This window comes from Seriola aureovittata, chromosome 5 (assembly GCF_021018895.1).
Source record: "Seriola aureovittata isolate HTS-2021-v1 ecotype China chromosome 5, ASM2101889v1, whole genome shotgun sequence".
In the NCBI taxonomy this organism is placed as follows: domain Eukaryota; kingdom Metazoa; phylum Chordata; class Actinopteri; order Carangiformes; family Carangidae; genus Seriola; species Seriola aureovittata.
The window spans coordinates 13,604,249-13,624,922 of NC_079368.1; the positions used below are offsets into that span (position 1 = coordinate 13,604,249).

A 20,674-nucleotide genomic window follows, 5' to 3' on the forward strand; every position below is an offset into this window, starting at 1 on the left:
TAGGAGAGGAGTCAGAGAGTAGGGGGGAGGGGGGGGGGTTTAACACTATTGGTTATGCCAGATAAACGCTGCTTGGTATTAATCTCACAGCATATTAAAATCCGGCTTTGATAGCAATGCATATCAACTGCTAAAAACAACTATTTTCAAAGGAGGGTGGGCGTCTGTTATAAGTGATATAATATATGCAACAGAGATCAGAGAGATGAAAATGTCTCAGTAGAAAGGAGAACGGAAACGAAAATGATTAACGTAAAGCAAAAGGAAATAATTATAATATTTAATTAATATTAATAATATTTTAATGTACAGAAGACAATACAGTGTGCAAGAAGAACAGAATACATTTAATGTTTTCCTTGGCCAGTTTAAAGTTCAGCTTTTGTGCTAAGTAACAACATAGACAACGTACATTGGAAGTGAGTCTATGACTGGGTTTCACTCTCATAGTGTCTTTTGTTGGACAGCAGGAGTAATGACTTTCGTAGACGATGTCTCGCCTGTGTGTATTCCTGCTTTCTGTGTGTGTGTGTGTGTGTGTGTGTGTGTACGTCTGGAGTGACTCAGAGTGATAGAGAGAAATGAAGAGCGAACGAGACAGCAAGAGACAGAGTAACAGAGAAAGGGAAGGAGTTGTTCAGCAGTGATTGCCTTTTCTACAGATATGTAGCGTGGCTTCCTGCCCCACAGGGTTAGTGTTTCACCCATGTCACTGGAAATCTCATTACAGGGATTATGTACATAATTGACTAAGTCTATGGATGACTGAGTCAGCAGTGCTACACTACTCCCAGGCCTAGATAGATAGATAGATAGATAGATAGATAGATAGATAGATAGATAGATAGATAGATAGATAGATAGATAGATAGATAGATAGATAGATAGATGCCTTTCCAAGCTAATAAGTTACAAGTAGAGAAGATACAAGTAATTGTCAATGATGTGGAGTCCACCAGGGATGTTTAAACTTTAATCTATAGATCTGAGCAGTGTCTAATGATGGAGCTCCACTGGTGGGCTTGCTTGGCAGCAAGTAAACCCCTCAAACTCTCCCATCGGCGTGATGAGGATCTGTGCCAGGCGGACCTGCTTCAGGACTCCAGCTGTGAGTCTGGCAGGGGGGCTTTTGGGAGACATTAGAAGTCAGCAAGTGGAGAAGATAAATGAGAGCTCTAATGGTGTATTAAACACCCAAACCGAGGCACTTGTATCATAGCCCGTCGCTGATGTCATTCTAAGACGTAAAGGTATCTGTGCAGGAGGCGTTTTCGCCCCCATCGTAGTGCTGTTGGTTGAAGCCACTGCACTTTAGGGAAAACATAAAAAACCAGTGGTGAGCGCTGGAGTATGTATGCAAGACACGTAGTTCCCTTTTAGAGAAAGAGAGGCAGAGTGGTATTGAGTGTCTGAGAGAATAAGAGCAAAGTGAGGCCACAACCATCCCTTCAGTACGATATCAGCAGATCTGACAGCAGCGTTTCTTCATGAGGACTCATTCTGGTTTCAGAGGGTTTTGGGAGTCCTTCACCAGTGTGCTTCTGCAGATCCATGTGAGCAGATCTAAAGCACTGTCTGCATTTGTGCATGTGTGTATGCATCTCCTTGAGTTAGGTGTAAGCCATTAATCAGAAACTCCATGATTAGATATGCAGTGTGTGTTCTCATGTGCCTTTCTGTGTGTGTGTGTGTGTGTGTGTGTGTGTGTGTGTGTGTGTGTGTGTGTGTGTGTGTGTGTTAACTTGAATGACCTCTTACAGTGTCAGATGTTATTGCCTTCAATTTCCCTTGAAGAAGACCTGTATGTGGCTGCAGCCCAGTAAAACATCATCCACGCCACTTACAGCAACACACACACACACGCACGCACGCACGCACGCACGCACGCACGCACACACACGCACACACACACACACACACACACACACACACACACACACACACACACACATACACACACACACACACACACACACACACATACACACACACACACACACACACACACACACACACACACACACACACACACACACTGTCACTCTCTCCCTGACGTCACAGGTTGGCTAAAGCATGGTCTGGCCATAAATCACCTCTAGCTGTAGCTTTGTCCCATTAGAGCAAGGAGAAAAACCTAATTATGCTTGATCAAGAAGAACACTCTGCAGAGACAGAGAATGGAGAGAGAGGAGAGGTAATAAAAGGAAGGACAGAGTTAGGCAGAGAGACGGGGAGAGTACAAAACAGGAGAAGAGAGGAGGCTGTAAAAGGAAGGGACAGTAGGTTGGGGGGAAAAAAGCATGAAGTAGGAAAAGAGTAGAGGAAGAAAGCTCATTCCCTACTTTTTGTTTCTTTTCTTGATGAGTCCAGCTGATACCTAACGCAGTGTTGTCATAAATCACCCTAACCCTTTCAGCATGTATCTGCACCGTGGGATCCATGCATACGTTAATCTCTTAACCTCTGCCTCTCCCAGTCTGCAGCCACTTAAAGCTATTAAGTGATTGATTCTCGTGGCAGGGAAAACTGGCACTTCTACCCACAGCCACAGGGAAGCCTTGCAGTTTTGTAACCTGTAGTAAGGAGCTTAGCATGAAGTCACGTTGCCAAGCATCTCATCAATATTGTTACATATAATCCTGGCAAGGCTTTCACAAGACAATAACTTTAAGCATTTCTTTCTTTACTATAAAGCAAAATCCCAAGCACAGTGCCATTTCCAGATGGGTGTATGTGTAATACAACATTTTCTAGCTGGTAAACTCACCATAGTGTGGTATGATGGCCCAGGCCATAGCAGATGCATAGATTTCTCCAATCATCCAGAACATACACAACCAGCTGAGGTGTTCTCCTCTCTTCTCCCTGGACAACACCTCTGCAAAGAAGGAGAAAACGATGGGCACAGCGCCTCCTATCCTGCAAGAACCAGAGAGAATGGGAAAGTGAGTGGGAGTAAGGCAGGTGGAGCCACAAACACGGCAGAAACTGAACTTAATGAATCCTTAAGGTTTACTTGTTTCACATACAGTAGTTGCATTTATGATTGCTTTTACATGCTTTGCCTTCATCCCTCAGTTTGTGGCCTTATTTTTTGGATTGTTTTCCATTAAAAATAGGATTAATTGAAAGGTCATTGCACAGAATAATAAAGGAGACAAAGTAAGCAAAAAACAAGCACAGCTAAGCAGATTTTTTTTGTTTTTGCCAAAACATAATACAAAAAAATCCTGTAGTGCCAGTTCCTCATGGCACAGGTTGAATTGGCAGTTTAGAAAGCCTTTTCAATTACTCTGAAGGACTCTGAGGAGAATGATGGAGCCGCAATTACTAAATTAGCTCTTAAAGGAACAGTTACCCTGCCAAAGAAGAGGACACAATAAATCACAGTGTACACCATGTTCCTATGTCGCAAGAGGATGACACACCATCTATCCTTTGCACACACTCTGGTTATTTTAAGAGATTCTAAGATTTCTAGACGTTTTCCTTATGCAGTGAGGATGCCACTGCCGCTGGCTTTAACATTGTCTGTTAATAGTTCTTACTGCTCTGCATCCTAAAAGCATAGCACAATAACATTAATTTAGCTGGAAAGGAAACTTAACAGATGGATGTATAGTAAACGTTCTATGATGAGGAGTCAGAATCTTAGAAACTTTCTGTATAGAGCAGTGAGAGAGAAAAACAAGCTCTAAGTAATCAGTAAAGGAAATTGCTTTGAGCTTTTTTTCAACAACTCTGACAATTATTCAGTTGAAGTCAACGAAGGGAGTAGTAATTAGGAGGGACAGAGCACGTCTCTGTCCCTCCTAATTACTACAGGAAAACACTCTTCAAATAGATTTTGCCTCATAGACATGAATTCTTTACTGTGACTGATGTAGCCCTGGTGCATACATTTAGATAGTGTGACCATCCTGCTGCCAGAGAGGATTTTGAGGTGTACCATTTGACTGAACTTTCACAGATCATCTAAACCGACGGCTTGCCATCCTCGTTCGGCCCCAGAATGACCTCCGCTGTATCAGACTCACCCGAAGCCTGCGACGAGACGGCAAAGGAGGAACAAGCCGTATCCCTGGACAAAAGATGACAGGAAGGCGAAGAAGCCATTCGTGGACATGCAAATGAGGAGGCACTGTCTGCGGCCCACTTTGTCAGACATCCCTCCCCAGAAGAGCGCCCCCACCATCATCCCCAAGTAAACAACACTGCCTGGAAAGAGAAGGAGGAGAGAGGAGCCTGATTTTTTGTTTGCCTCAATATACAGTGCATCACCTCACATTTCTATATTCCTGCATGTGCATATGTTTGACTGAGTTTGTACACTTTGGTCTCGAGGTTAATAAAGGTGATTTTGGTGCCAGTGCTCTCATCAGTCTTTATCACTACATTCACTACAGTCTTTTTTTCACGTATAATTTGCTTGAATATATATATATATTATATATATATATATATATATATATATATATATATATATTCATTCATACTCAAGCAAATTCAAGCATATTATACGTGATATATATAGGAACAGTATTACCATCATCATTATCATTATTATTAATTATTATTGGAAATATCCTGCTTGTTAGCTGCTAAAAGCTCCAGGCTAACCGTGATGCTGATGAGAGGTGAGAGTTATAAGATGCTATAAAGACCACTAGGGATGAGGGGAGCTTCGGAGTCATTACGAGACACACCTCTTTAACATGTTCATTGTAACTGACATGCGACATGAGAGGAAGTCATCTGCTGCTTACCACTGATTTTAACAAAGCATTTCAGCCAAAGAGCAATTATGTGTTGCTAATAAGACGAAGTGGTAAGAGCAGCTACGACAGACACTCATTCACTACTGACAGCTTGAACAGATGATCTTCACAGGTTTGCATTTTTCACTCTTATAATCACCATTTTACCATAAAATAAGACTCACTGTAGTGAATGTCAACTTAGTGGAATCAGATTTTGAAAATATCTCAGCCTAAGTAGTCAAAGTCACCCAACACTGACTTTCAGCCAAGAAGCTTTTTTAGAAATCGTTTCCTCCAAATGTGCCTCTGCTGGCAAATGGCGAAGTGTCAAATTAAAATATGGAGCCACATTAAGCTTGTGCCTCCATTATTGCTGAATGTTCATCAGTGAATTGGAAGTTATGTTCAGTGACTGACTCCATATGGAAAGTTACGTTTATAGATGATCGTGCTGTTTTAAAAAGGGGACAAATAGATTAAATAGCTGCTAGATGTAAGTGCTGATATCACTCAAAATATTTTATAGTTTAACACACACACAGACACACATTCCCCAAGCTATATATCACACCTATTCTCTCTAAATTAAAGCCACAGTATTCCTACTAATCTGACTGGATCCTAAAAATTGACTGATGACAATGAACCTGAAACCCAGTTGGAAAATCTTCGACCCCAGTAACACACTCTATCGTTGCTGAGTAAATACAGTGTGTAAAGGACTGAAAACAGGCTCTGATCAATGAGGAGACAAATGTGAACAGTAATACAGGGTGACTTTACAAAAGGGCCCTCCGTGCTCTTTGAATCTCTCTCATCACAAATGGGATCAATGCACCAACAAAACAGCATTGATTTCTCCCTCTGATCACCATGAATCTGCTCTGGAGACAGGAGCCTAGTGTCACTGCTTTAGTCCACGTCATATCTGGCATTATGTGGTTAGCAGCCTTCATGCAAAGAGCAGCTTCAACTGCATTTTCTTTTCCCATTTTGAAATTCCTTATTTGAGATTTCTGTTCCAGGCTAAAACACTGAATATTTCACTAACAGACAATATTACAGACACATGAAGGCATATAAACATAAACCTGAAAGGATATTTGTATTCATAAATATATGAAATAAATAAATCCACAGAAAAAAGAAAAGAATGCGAAAGTGGCAGTCCTACATGGAGTGATATGACTCAGCCGTGGGGACACTCTGTTCATCCCATTACAATAATCTTAACAGCAAGATGCGTTTCCTTCCTGTAATGTCTGCAGTCAGGTTTCTTCTCCTCCGCTGTGAGCAGATATCTGTTTGACTCTCTCGCTTCAGGGGTCAAAACCCAGCTATCTGTCACATTTGGCAGCCATCTAGATACTCGCCTGAAGGTACCATAAATTCAATTCTAAATTTAAAGGAAGTCTTCAGTCTACGCACAGTTCACATTTGCTTCATTAAGGAGAGGCTAGAAATACGGTGCGCAGGCAAACACCCACTGGCCTCGCATTTAAATGTCATGCATCCAAACATCCAGAGGGCCTTTCATTTTGTTTCTGCACTCAACTTTTCATACAAACAATAAACAATTTTTTTTCTTTTTTCTTTTCGTTTTTTTTGGGGGGGGGGTTTAGGTTTTTAGAGAAAAAATCCAACAAAGTAAGAGCCTCTGATTCCTGCTATTTTAGTGCCCTTAAAAAAAATTAAATAAATAAAGCAATAAGACTGACAAATGAGTAAATCCTTCACAGGACAGTCTATTACGTAATGAATTTATTGATGTTCTGTCCGACTTGCTGCACGGCATCTCGGAGAGCATGATGTCAGCAGTGCCTGCACCAGGAAAATGGAAAGTAGTGTAGTATATAATCCGAAAATAGCACAGACATCCCTTAACATTATGAGGTCTGTCTCACCACCAAAAGACCAAAGAGTGGTTTGCGTAGCATTAACCTGTCATGTCAGAGAATTATGGCACATATTCCAACATCGTCTTGTCTGCTTTGCCTCATTTCTAATTTGTTTCTGAGTCACGCTCCACATTCAGTGTAACTTTGGTGTGATACAGTCACATATTGTATAGCGCTTGGACTCCTACCAAGCAGTTACCATAATATTTTACTCCAAAGTAACAAATGACTCCTCACATGCATCTGCTCATTGGATCACTGAAATGTTTTTTCTTTGTATACTTTTGTCAAAATACAAAGCTCTTTAAAAACCAACATGGAAAAATTAGATTACTCCTTACTCCATGTTGGCAACACATAGACGTTACCTTCAGTGACAGTAACATGTGGGTGGGTGTCACAGTTAAATGTTTTGAAGCCTAAATAGGATTTTCTATCTTTTGAAAGGTAACAGACAATCCACTGGTGATGGAATATAACAACCCGGGCTTTTGACTAAAACTGCTGTCGTCTTCGTGGTCAGGTTTTCAGTTAAGCTTTGAAGGGTTTGCCCATGGACCCAGCTGACACAATGCAATGTTTTAAAGGTTATCCTATCTTTGCATTGATATATCTTTAACGATAATATTTCTTCTGCGTCTTTACTGGGGTGGAGGTTATGTAATAGTGTTTTTATTCCTATAAAATGTGTTCAATATGAATAAATCAACGTAATGGTAAATAAATGTTCTGCATCTGATGATCCCCACAAGCCAGTTCACCCATGTCACCCATGAAATGTTTCAACATTTCATTAGACTGATGCTGAGGCTACAGTCAATCTGTCAATAGAACACATTGGAAATGATAAGGCTGGACCACAAGAGCTTCAGCTAGAGTATTTTAATTAATGAAACCCCTTCACCGAGTTCGTTCACCCGCTACTACCCTGTCATTGATTTAGTAGAGCCATCCTTTCTCAGGCCTGCAAAGTAAGAGGAGTGGTGCAATCAATAGACTTCAATTCGGCCTAATTCTAAGACTGAAATTTCGCCTCTGAACTTGCAGAAGGAGTGAAATGTAAAGGCTTGGTTTTCTGCAGAGGAGAGATGTACATCGATTAGACGCGTTTAGAAGCAAAAAAATATTCCTTGAGCAGATTCCAGCTGATACAAATTGTCTCGCCGTAAGAGTGTGAAATACAGCTGAATTTAGACTTGATGACCCATATAGACTCTGAGCACCATCAGAAAATGACAGTGTGTCAGGAGACCTCTCAGGCAGAAGCAAAAGGTTTTGCCCCATGACACTCTGTTGAGATGTCAAAACACATCTCCAGGAATGGTAAATATTCAGCAAAATCAAAGGCACACTCTAAAGACAAGACAAATTTCAAGGCGTTGTTCTTTTAAGCTAAGATATGGAGCATAACATCACACTCACACACTCACACACACACACACACACAGACACGCATACACACACACACACACACACACACACACACACACACACACACAGGACCAAAGAGTAAATCTAATTCATAGATTAAAATATTTCAAATACATTTAATCTTTTCTGGTGAGGCTGAACTGACCACTGAGGAGCTGAGGATGAAGGAGGGAAGTTAAAAAAAAAAAAGAAAAAAGAAAATTTATGCAGGAGAAAGCACAAATGCAAGCGGATGAAATATGTGAGCAGCAGAAGAAAGAGCAGAGGCAATGAAGGGGTTTGAGGGTGACAAAAGAGAGAGAAAGGTAATGAGGGAGGAGAGTTCAGTAATTGCTGGATTGGGTGAGAGAGCGAGAGAGTGAAGGGGGGAGGAAGGGGAAGGCCCTGGTGCAGTGTTTTCTGTCCTGTCACATCCTGAGGAGCCCCCTGAGAGCCGTGGGAGCGCTGAGCTGCATCACGACCTCTTCTCTGATTTCATGCTTTGATGCTCTTCGCTCTTAGCGGTGCAAACTGTTTCAGCGTTGCGCAAAAAAAACCCCAAAAAAACCCACCCGTCCTGTTTTATTCATAGTGATGATACTATCATACAACAGCATGCCTGGTGCGTACAACGTCTACACAGTGGTACCTCTCTGTGTTTGAAAATGTTCTTCTCCCTCTCTCTGTTTCTCTCCATCTCCTCATTGCCACTCATTTCATCCCCTCTCCCTTTCCCTCACCTCTCCTCCCCCTTTTCTTTCCAAACCTTTCCTCCATTTCTTTTTTCTCAGCTTGCGTCCTCTCCTATTGCTTTCCAATTTCTTGGCTCACTTCTCATTTTCCCTTCCTCCCTTTTCTCCCCTCTCTTCACTCCTCTTCCTCTGTCTTCTCCTCCGTGCTTTTCACTCTCATTTATTTGCCTTAGTTTCCTCTTTGCTCCACTGTCATCAGCTCCTTTACACTGAGCAGCGTGTAATCACATTTGTACTACATCGTGTCAGTTTGATCGGATTCATGCCTCCGTCCTCTGCCACCTCCGCAGGAAAAGAGATTGAAGCTTTTTGTCATATTTAAGTCATTTCAGTGGGGGCAGGATTTCAATGAAATCTATATGAGAGTAACCTATTGTAGGGCTGCAAGTGCAGGGTTTAAAATGACTCACTCAGCATCAGTAATGATCCAACCTTCATTACATTAAAGACTGTGAATAATTCGCATGAAATACAGTGATGCTATGAAGCTGTGATAAGAGCGAGCAGTTAGACATGGTTTACTTGTGGCTGATATTGCTGGTGGCAGCAGGTTTGGTCCATATGCGCGCTCAAATGTGCACACACTCAGTCCCGTCACACACTCCCCCTTCTTCCTCTCCCACACAATGTGGAGCTGCACTACTCAAGTAGTGTAATCTCCGCAGTGACGCTGCGATCTTACTGCAGTTTAGCCACGCTCAGCTGCCCCTGGACCACGCAGCCCCACATAGCCTGCCAGCTGGCTCCTACGCACAGGGAGAAAGATGGGGGAACGATAGGGGAAAAAAAGGAGACAAAGAGGGAGAGAGGTAATGTAGAGATCGAGCTTGAGAGGACACGGAGAGTGAAGCTGGGACACAAAGAAAGAAGCCAAGAAAGAACGAAAAAGGTACGAGAGATCAGAAGACAGGGAAGTAAGGACGAAAAGAAGAAGAAGGAGGGAAAGTAGATCGGAGACGAGAAGGGAAGGGGAAGCATTGACGGTAGAGAAGAAGAGGTGGCTGTTAAATGAAAACGAGGAGAGACAAGTTGAGAGTGAGAGAGGGAGAAATGAGGGGAGTTTCAGAAGGGAAAAGACAGCCTAAGAGAACAAATAAGTAATGATAGGGTGATGCGTTCCCATTGTCTGTTGTGTCTGAGATGATAGCTAAGCCTCTCCCTCACATTGTTGGTGTGCTGAATACCACCAATCTTCCACCTCTCTGATCCCATCCACCCACACCTCTCTCCCCATTACTCCTCTCTAACTTGGCAATCTTTCTGCTTCAAAGCTGTCCCTCCTCCTCCTCCCTCCTCTCCCCTGCTCATCACACATATTGCGTTTCACAGCGTTCGTTTTCCCTCCTGCTTCCTTCCCACATCGTCCACTCTCATTTAAAGTGTTTACAGTATGTCACCACCTCTTATACCCCCAACTCTCCGTCCTTGATTCCCATGTAGCGTTACAGATTCCTGCGAGATCTGGATACTGGTGGGACCAAATTGAATTCAGTAATCTAATCAGCATTTTAGTCATCCATCCCATCCCATTACACTCAGCTCAGTCCATGCAGCTTGCGTCTGTCTCCGCCTGTTATATGGTTAATGGAGCTGCACAATGCAACTATGATGGGAGTCCAGCTCAGGTGGAACTAACCAAACACCAAATGGCTCTTTGAGAAACTCTGTAATTCAAATGATTCCAGACTGTGAAGTGAAATTTCTAATAAAATGAATAATTTATTGTTTGCTGTGCAACTGTGTTTTTGAAAGTTTGATTTATTTAAAAGCTATTAAATTGGGGGGGGGGGGTTGTCTTTTATTCCTCTGGAATGGCCTGTTCCACTTTACTGCTGACTCCATCACTGGTCATGTCAACAGCCACATGCCTCAGCCGAAACACCTGCCGTTTACCTGCACGCACGAAACCTGGTTACTCAGAGAAATCTGGTTAAGCAATATTTTCCTGTGTAGTTACCTGGTTACTGTAAATCCAGGACCTTACTTTGGTTGAAGTATTACTTCACTTACCTTTACTGTAACAGTGATATACTACGCAGTAAGATGACTGACTCTGTAGTGAGAGTACACAGCTTTTCCTCTCAACACAAATGTGTCTGATTTGCACAAATAGTCAAAATTCCAGCTGTGGAAACCGTGTACTTTGTGTTAGTTTCAGCTTTAATTGGACATTGGATTGACTGATTTAATGCTTGATGATTTCTCCTTTCATCTTCAGTGATGAAGTTCAAATCTTTGTCATGCACCTGCTCATACATAAAAAGCCATTTAGACAAATGGTTACATGTATACCAAGAAATTAGCTTTAGTCTATCTGGGGAAATCAGGTTTCTCTAATCCCAGATCCCAATTAGAGAAACCTTGTTTCTTGTATATTTACATTTACATTTACTCATTTGGCAGATGCTTTTATCCAAAGCATGAGGGACATCACTAGAGAGCTTCAGTGCAGTAGGAGACCTTGGCCCAAGTAATACATCTATTTAATAAGTGCAAGGAGATATATATATATATATATATATATATAGTACAGATATAGAGTGTCACAAAGAGGGTGTAACACAGGTGGGAAAAAAAACCTTGTTCGTGCAGCAACAACCAACCAGTAGGAGCCACTGTGGCGCAGTAACAAGGACATGATATTTTACCGACTTTCCACATGCGGAATCTGCCAAGTGTGTTAAATTGAACATACAACCAAGCTGCAGGTACCACTGCTAAAACTGTTCCCAGATCTCATGGTGGGAGGTCTAGCCTTGTGCACCACCAACAGACCACCATGAAGACGACATCTTATTGTAAGGCTGTCATTGCAAAATAAGAACGTTGTTCTGCTCGGTTAAATAAAGGATATATTAAAATTAAAAAAAACGTGAAAAATGAAACCACCCTAATCAAAATCATCGACAGGTTTAACTGGCTGTGGTTTATTTCTGCACTTCAAGGCAATAAAATATTGCCATGGCACCTGTAAGACATCCACTCACCTCATTTTGTTGGCTGTAGTTAAGTGTAATTACTCCGGAAAACTCCAAATGGATAGCAGCAAGGTCATAGTAATCATGTAGGCTATGCTCAGACATGCACACGCACACACACATGTACACACACACACACACACACATACACACACACACACACACACATATACACACATACAAAAAAAACACCAATCATGTTCACCTCAACGGGGAGGAGCCTCAGGGCAATCAGAAGGAGAAAAGAGAGGAGAATGGGGGAGGATGGGAGAAGAAAAGAGAGGCACATAGAATGGAGTGTGAGAGGGAGGGACAGGGGGTGAGGGATGGAGTCACGAACAAGGAGAAGCAGAGCGTAGAGCATGAATGCCTGCAGGACTTTGCTTGGTTAGAGAGGAAGAGAAGAGTTTACGTGGATACTTGGAAAGAGACAGAAAAATGTAGTCACATCCTGTGAGGATTTAACAGTGACTCCTCACATATGCTATTAACAAACTGTTTCATCATGTCAAAATAATATTTACACTTCCAATCTGAGCAATCTGTGTATTTACTATCATATAGATGCAATAAAGCAATAATTATTGACTTTTTGTTATCTGACAGGGTTAAATAAACAATTTTATATATACTGTATACTGTAACTATAATCTAAATTATGATGATGATGAAAAAAATAAATATTTCACGCCTGGCAGGGTGTGTAAATTTCTTATTTTACACATTTACCCACTATAATCCATATTTTTTCACACTTTCTGTCACAACCTCCAGTCTCAAAGAGGCCCTGCCATATCAATTTTGCATCAGATGATGCGGTACAGTTGATGCATTGTCATGTCTCACTGTGGCAGTTAGTATCTAAGGTCTGTGTGCCTGATTTAATGTCCTCGCCACTCTGGCACAGACACAGTGAGTCAGCCCCCTGTACACAGCTCTGTGGTGATGGATTATACACCTGCAGCCACGGGCCCTGCTGGGACTCCTGCTCAACACACAGAGCACACAGGGAATACTAGCTGCCTTCTTAATCCTGACACAGAGACCAGTGGACCGAAACACCTCATCCATGTGAAACACGACTATAGGATAAAGTGTGACACGTAAAGCGCAAATACACAGAATTATTCTTTTATCTTTTCTGTCAAACGATACCCAACAGGAAGTAGTGTGGCCCCACCCAAACCATGACTTTCATTAGTAACATGCTTACACTTGGAAAATACCGAGTACTGTTACTGCATACTATTCAGTATGTAGAATGCATGACAATTACACCTTTACATTCAAAGGCGGCCACACCACCAGAAAAATTAGGTTATTTTACTAAATAGGTCCCTTTTTGAGCCAAAAACATATTTTATGATCAAATAGTTAAAATCATACACTGATGTTTGCGAGCTTGTGTTGCAGCTCATCCTGCACAGTTATCCATCATACTGATTGGATAATGTCCTCTGATCATGTGGACCTAGAGTGGGTGCAGCACCAAAAACACTGAAAGCCACATTTTCTGCATTACCTTCCTGGTAAACGCACGTCTTTCACACTCCATGCCACCAACATGGCTTTCTGTTATAAATTTGTAGTCTCCAGGCCCAAGCTAATATGACATCATCAGGGTTATTTTCTCCCCTTCATCGTTTTAGTCCATGTTGTATGCACAGCCATACATTTTACATGCAGAAGTTGCATTGCAAGTATTAGGTGTTTTAGCACGTGCAATTTAATTAATATTGAAGGAACTGCATTTTTTTTCCCCACAGTAGATGCACGGCACACTCGCTCACACTCAACAACACACACAGGCTTCCCTTACCTAGCCATCCCGAGCTGGAGTTGGGCACACACATGTCTGTCTCTGCGCTGGGCAGCACAAAGCCCACCACGAACACCTCCACCCCATCTGACATGAGCGCCAACCCGAGCACCAGGAACAGCTGCCACTGGAACCTCCCGTGGCCACACTCCTGGATGATCAGCTCGTACTGCTGGGCCAGCTCCTCCTCGTCAGCCTGTCTCTCCTGCTCCAGCTCCCTACGGTCCCTTGTGGCATCTGACATCGGCTGCCCCAGTGCCACCTGGCCCTCCTTATGCTTGCTATCTCCCGCCGAGGGGATCCCCTGGTACTCGCCCTCGTAGATCTCATCCTCATCATCGTGGCCCTCTGTGGCATCGCTTGAGCCATCCTCATTGTCATGGTAGCCCTCTCCATCCTGCCTCGGGGGGTTCCGGTAGAAATCCTCGTCACCGTCCTCCTCATCCTGGAATCGGCTGTAGTTGCGGTGGGATGAGTACTCGTCTGTGGCGCGGTCCACCGCCTTGTTGACTTTCTTGGTTGCATGCCGCTTGGCCTCCTTGACTATGTCCTTGGCCCCCTTAACCAGAGAAGTCCTGTTATTGTAAGTGTCCTCCATTCTGGCTCCACCGGTAGGTCTTCAGGGGGGTTCAAAGGATACTTCGAAGTAGAAGAAAGAGGGAAGAGGGGCAAGCTGATGGGAGGATTGCGAGAATGGTGAGATCAGTGGGTCTCAAGATGCAGCAGGGAAGGAAACTCTTGAGTCTGCAGTCACCACAGGAGATAACCCACAATGGCTGTGGCAATCATTGGCCGGGCTGAAAGAGATGGGGGAAGGGTAAGAGACAGACAGATAAAAAAAAAAAGAGAGAGAGAACGAGAAGGGACAGGGGACAGATCAGAAAGGAAAAAGAAAGAAAGTAAAAGAGAGGGAGATGATCATCAGATAGTGCCCGTAACTCATGTCTCCCCCCGCTACATTCGTAACTATCCCAGACTAACAGGTGACATTGCAGTGACAGCACATACCCTCTTTAATCATTCACTGGCCATTCTCCCAGGCCTTTTAATCATCCGGAGTGACGTGAAGAAAAAGGCTTTGGCTGTATAGTGTTCAGTATTTATTCAAAATGAACATTCAATTTCCAGGGGCGCTCTCCTTGTTCTATATTTCATGAGTTGACCGTAGTTTTGGAGAGATGAGCATTTTAAACGGAGATGCTGAATCTGCTGACTCATGATCAGCTCTGAGGAACAGAAGCTAATAAACAAGGCTCTGCTCAAAATCAATTTGCCCCCAATAAAGAGCTGGTTTATTATAATGGGAGTGACAATCCAACCAGAACGGCACTGTCATATTTAATCCGTGCAAAGGAAGGAGGAAAGAAGAAATGGTCACATGTGGATACAGAGATAAATGCACGCTCTGACACACACACAGTGACACAATACTTCTTCTCTAAGGCCTCTAATTTTGTGTAGGGAAGGTATCTGTGACACATCGAATGAGTCGCACACACTTGCAGGAAGAACGCATCAACAGATACACACACATCTCAAACATGCTACGCACACATGTGAGTGTGCGCACACGCAGCATGGATGGGGAAGCCCTTTCCCATCTTGGCAGACCAGCTCTGAGGGGAGGGAGACCCCCCACCCCTCCTGCCCCCCCCAGCCCAGCACTGTGAATGATGTAACATGATTTCATGCAAGTGCTCAAACTGTGATCCACAGTTCATCATCACATTGCCTCCACAGGCTCCTTCCAACCTCTTTATTCTATAATGTGTCATAGAACGGATTCACAACTATTACCAACCAAATACAAAATGATGAAATTCAATCAGTTAAATGAGAAAATACTAAATTTATTACATGATATGAAATATTCTAGATAAGATGGATACTTAGGAATAGGATGGGGATGGTCAGAGCTGTCCAGTGTGTGTATGTGTGTGTGCGGTTCCCATGTGTCTAGGAGCTGCTCACCACAGCCTCTAATGAACACTGAAGCCTTGTCAGGAGGACACAAATCACAGGGCCAGCTCCAGCTCCCATAATGCCATTTTACTGGGTAAAATGACACTGCTGATTCAAGGTGACTCCACTAATCCCTTTTGGCTCATTGGATGACTTCTGTGGTTATGAGCACACTCCTTTACACATGGGCCGATAATTTTGTAATACCTCCACTGACACGGGTGGTGCCTCAGACATTCACAAGGATGATTCATACAGCAGCTTTTTAGCAATCTGTTTGTTTCTTTTGTCCAAAAGCAACTGTTCCCTGAATCGCTGGTGAGGTGCACATTAAACATTTAAAGAAAATGAATTCTGAATTCTTCAGTAGACGAACACTCTGCCAGGAGCATGTCAGGGTTCAGTGGTGTCACTGAACCGATGTCATTTATTGTTTCGGGATCAGGTCATGTTGGCCATCATTCTCTTTTTTTTTTTTTTTACTTACAATGAGCATGCACACATACACACACCGGCAAAAGGAGATGCATCCTGGTGGAGCCTGCCTGTCAGAGAATCAATGGAGTGTATGTTGAGGCCCGCTGTCAGTGGTGATGAAGCTCAGAGGACACCCGAGCACACAGACGACCGACCTCACCTGACCACAGCTGACGAGACCCCGACAGCGCAGACAGCCCGAGCAATGAGAGCAATCACAATCAAACTGGATAACCACCAACACTTTTTCTTTTTGCTGTCTCTAAGTTGTATCTTCTCTATTTCTTGCCTCACTCTCAGGCTCCCCTATTAGAATCTACTGTTTCCACTGATGCCTGTTTGTCAGAAAATGTTAATTCTTCCATTTAAAATAATCTGCGCATTTGTAGACCATGACCAGCTCACTAGTCCTTTTTCCAACTTATTGCCGTCACCCAGGCCTCAATGTCAGTTGTAAGTCCAGTATTTGTATATCCTGGTTTTCTATTATCCCTATCTTCTTCACCTCTTTACCTATGTTCAGTTCACACCCTCATTACTTCCCTTCAAGGTAACCAAACACTCTAAACATTGATTATTGACAAACCAACAAGGTGATGAGGAAAAGCATTGGAACATAAAGAAGCTTCATCCACACTGAACCCAGGGCATAGCTGTTCTCTATAATTGGTATAAATAGAGTTAATAAAGTGTGCGTATCGTTGTTGTGAACCATGTGGGGATGGCTGAAAATAGGCCTTGCTCTAGCAATACCCTCTGTCTGCATGATGGATAGTGGCCCTGCTTTCCTTCAACCTCTTTAAAATACTGAAAAAACACTGGGTCAGCTATCACTTGGCCCCAAATCTCCTCTTGCATGAATATGAAGACAGATGAAGGCACTAGAGTTAAAGGAGGAGTTTTGGCCAAATATCCAACTCAGGGAAAAGAAAAAAAAAAAAGAAAAGGTTAATATCCAACTAACTCTGTCATTTTATAAGACCCTTTCATTGCTTATCATGGATCATTAGCTAAAAGTGGCAAAGTGATGCAGCTAATAGTCAGCATTTTGACAGAAAAAAAACACCATATTACATATCAATGATCATAATAGCAATAAACAGCCTAAGCAATTATCAGCACAATGGGGGTTTCCTGCAATCAACAAAAGTCAACCAAAGGATTGATGTCAGTGTTGGTGTTGTCCAGCAGTCACCAAACGGACTGGAATGAGCGTGCAGGCTGTAAGAGTAAGAAGTAAAAAATCAATTCTGGTCCTAGAAATTCAGGTTGCTTAACCCACAACTGCTGGAGGAGACAAATACTTAATGTTTTTCGTGGGAACTTGAAGCAAAATCAATAGTGCCTTTTATTTATTTATTTATTTTTCTGGCTAAGTGCAGTCCCGTAGTCCAGACATTGGCTCTTTCACAGTACACAAAAAACTAATGATGCAAAACAATTAAGGCAGCGGTGCCCTTTCTTTTTATATACTCCAACTATTCTCAGGGCAATAAATGTTACAATAAATGCACCCTTTGCAGGAATTTCCTACCTTGCTTTGTTCCTTTGTTTGTTGTTATTGTTAAATGCCATACACAGACACTATACATTGAACAGTTTAACAGTTTATGTCCTTTGCACTGTAGGAATCACAAAACTCCCAAATGCTTTCCATCTCAGTCTGGTTTGACTTGTCACTGTCCTGCCCTTTCAAAGACATTCGCAAGCACAGTGACTTGACAGCTGGTTTGTTCTATTAGCATCAGAAAGAGCAGGTCCAATCTCTAAGTGGGCAGAGCCGCATGTAATCCCATCAAAACGGAGAGCCCATGACCTCATCTGGAAGGCAGAGGCCCAACCAGCCCAGGACGTCTTCCGTTAGGAGATTTCATCAAACACTGATGCCATTACTGACTGAGTGGGGGGGGGGGGGGGGGGTTTACAGGAGAAGTATTAATAAGAAGTGGTGCCTGGATAAAAGAACTTAGAGAGAGAGGAAGGAAATGTATGTTGAATGGTTGGGGAATAGAATAAAACAATAGTTTAACAAAGGACATACAGTATAAAGCGAATCATGTCACCACACAGATGACATCTTTCAAACCCTATAGCACCTCTGTTCAACACTCTCGCTCCACCGCAGGAGATAAAAACTTCACGGCTGATCTCAAGACATGTTAATGTTATATCATATACAGTTACATAATCTATCTGTGCATACACAATGAAGCTGGAGCAGGTTGATATCTGCCTTTCTTCCCATGAGGAGCCAGCATTGTTAATAATAGTATTGACTTCACTCACTTCTGTGCCAAAGGAATTTCCCACTGTGCATATTAACATTGTGAATCTCCTCCATTCATAAATTGTTACATTTCTACAGAAAGACAGAAAACATGTTTTGGATTCATAGATATTAAAAAAAAAAAAAAAAAGATCCCATCCCACACTGAAGAGGAGTTGTTCTGTTTTTCTGTTTGATCATCTTGGTAAATATATGGTCTTTCTGCCCTGCCAGACCTCACTTCTGACACAATACAGTGTTTCCATAGGACTTTTAAAACATAACGTGTCACCACCACTGTCTGCTGCAGACCTTTCATGTTGCAATGATGTAATAACCCTGATTAGGCAAGGGATGCTGGTGTTTTTTTTCTCTCTCCCTAACACTTAATTGCTCTTTTTGTCAGCTGTTTAATGTGATGCAGAATGATTGTGTATGTGTACTTAAAATTCACAAAGGTTGTAAATTTGACAGGAGAGAAAAAACACCAGGACATCTTCAGCTCCTCTCAGAGAGGAAATCATTCCCTGTCATTCTAGCAGACACACAAATGACAAGAGGAGTCTTAAATCTAATATAAAATGTTGGTTTTAACTTGCCGCTGAAATAATGACTAATTGGTTCATTTAAACACAATGTACAGACACAGTCTTTTTGTGAAGCTCTCTCTACTCTCCGCTGCATCATTTCTGGCACAGCTTACTTTCTACTGAGTCCTTCCTTCCATTTATCCATGAAACACTGGCATAGAAAATGTTTACCTCTTAAAATAGCTTGTGTGATGCTGCATCACTTTAGGATAACTAACAAAATTACAGGTCAGTGTGGCTGCTTGAGAAGGGGCTGTTATTGAATGCCGAGGTGGGGCGTTCTGAATCACAATGAGATTCTTGTTTACCATGGTAGGGGGAAAAAAAATCTACATCAACTTGAAATCAATGATAAGTGGAGGCAAAGGAATGAATTCTGCAACCTGCGATCACTTTACCTCATCTAACACTTATTCTGTGATGGAGGCCTTGAGTGTAAACCCAGCAGGACAACTACAGCAGCCTTCGCATTGCAAACAAAGCACTTTGCCACAGATTTCCAGTTCACCGGCTGTGTGCCTGTCAATCGCTCACTGCCTCTTGAGGTGCAGTTAGCGGATGAGTCAGTTGCCTGCTCCTGCATCCTCTCCTCTTTTTGGCGGCAGTGCAGAGTGCTTTAACTGCCCCAGGGCAGGTGGCTGGATTGCACTACAGCATGCACAGTCCGCAGCCAACAATCCAAAACTCTACTCATGCCAAGGACAAATATTTCCCTAAAAAAAACATGCTGTTGAGCAAAATATGGGTAAACTATATGAGCTCCAGGTAGCAGTCACCAAAACCCATACACCCATCTAAAGCTTACAAACCACAGTTCAAGTAAGCAAATCCACTGACAGACCTCATTGATATAGCTTAAATTACATATTTTACAACAAGCTACACTGTACATAATGAATTTAAAGATTTTATGTCACTCATAAAACATGAGTGAATTCGACAAATAAAAAGGTATGAAATTGAAACTCACTACATCCCTAGTTAGGCTATATCAATTCTTATGCATGAAGCCTACTTTCAGCTAATTATGCCAATCTCTCTCTACTTTTGGAGGAGGCATATGGACTCACAGGAAAAAAAAACAAAAAAAAACAGACATGCCCGGAAACAATCCCAACTTTTAACAAATGATACACAAACTTATGAATAAATAATGAGGCATTCCTGCGCCTCAGCCTCGATGTTAGTTGGAGATATCAATGAAAAGATGCAAGTAACTTAACAACATCACTTGTAAGCCCGAATATAGCTGAGTACAGAGGAGTGACACAGAAAATACTGGCTTTTTCTAACTCGTGTCACACAGTCAGCATGTTTTCAAGAGAAAAAAAAGTCATCACTTACCATCATTTATAGCGACAAGACTGGAGTGAGCTGATAGTTACCCATTGCATCAGACAGTGAAAAAAAAATCTCGGTGGCTTGTTACTGTAGAATAGGATCAGAGGTAATTTGCCAGCGCACGACAATGCTTTTTTTCCCCCCACCGATGCAGTCCTCTCGCTGCAGCACTTCAGGAAAGGAGAGAGGGAAAGAGAGAGACGGTGGTAGGAGGGAGGGAGGAAGGGACGCGGGGGGTGGGTGGTTGGCTGTTGGGGGGGGGGGGGTTGGGGCGGGGGGCAGTGTAATCAATAATTGTATTTCATTGAGTGATGCGGGTAATTCCGTCTGATGGAACAATCTAGTTAGGTGACTGAATGACGTGAAACACTGCAACGCATGAATGCTAAACAGACGAAGAAGAGTCGGCGAGTCTCCATTC

General features: G+C 42.5%; 1 protein-coding gene across 1 annotated transcript in view; it reads right to left on the minus strand.

Annotated features, from left to right (window-relative positions):
• The window catches only part of sv2ca (synaptic vesicle glycoprotein 2Ca), a 29,961-nt gene extending 9,548 nt beyond the window's left edge, over positions 1-20,413 (minus strand). The window contains exons 1-4 of the mRNA XM_056377322.1: positions 20,257-20,413; positions 13,618-14,414; positions 4,038-4,218; positions 2,768-2,919 (exon numbers count right to left, since the gene is read on the minus strand). Of these exons, the coding sequence (XP_056233297.1) occupies positions 2,768-2,919; positions 4,038-4,218; positions 13,618-14,215 (931 nt within the window). The 5' untranslated portion in view covers positions 14,216-14,414; positions 20,257-20,413. The remainder of the gene's footprint in view (positions 1-2,767; positions 2,920-4,037; positions 4,219-13,617; positions 14,415-20,256) is intronic.
• Between the last annotated feature and the right edge of the window lie 261 nt (positions 20,414-20,674).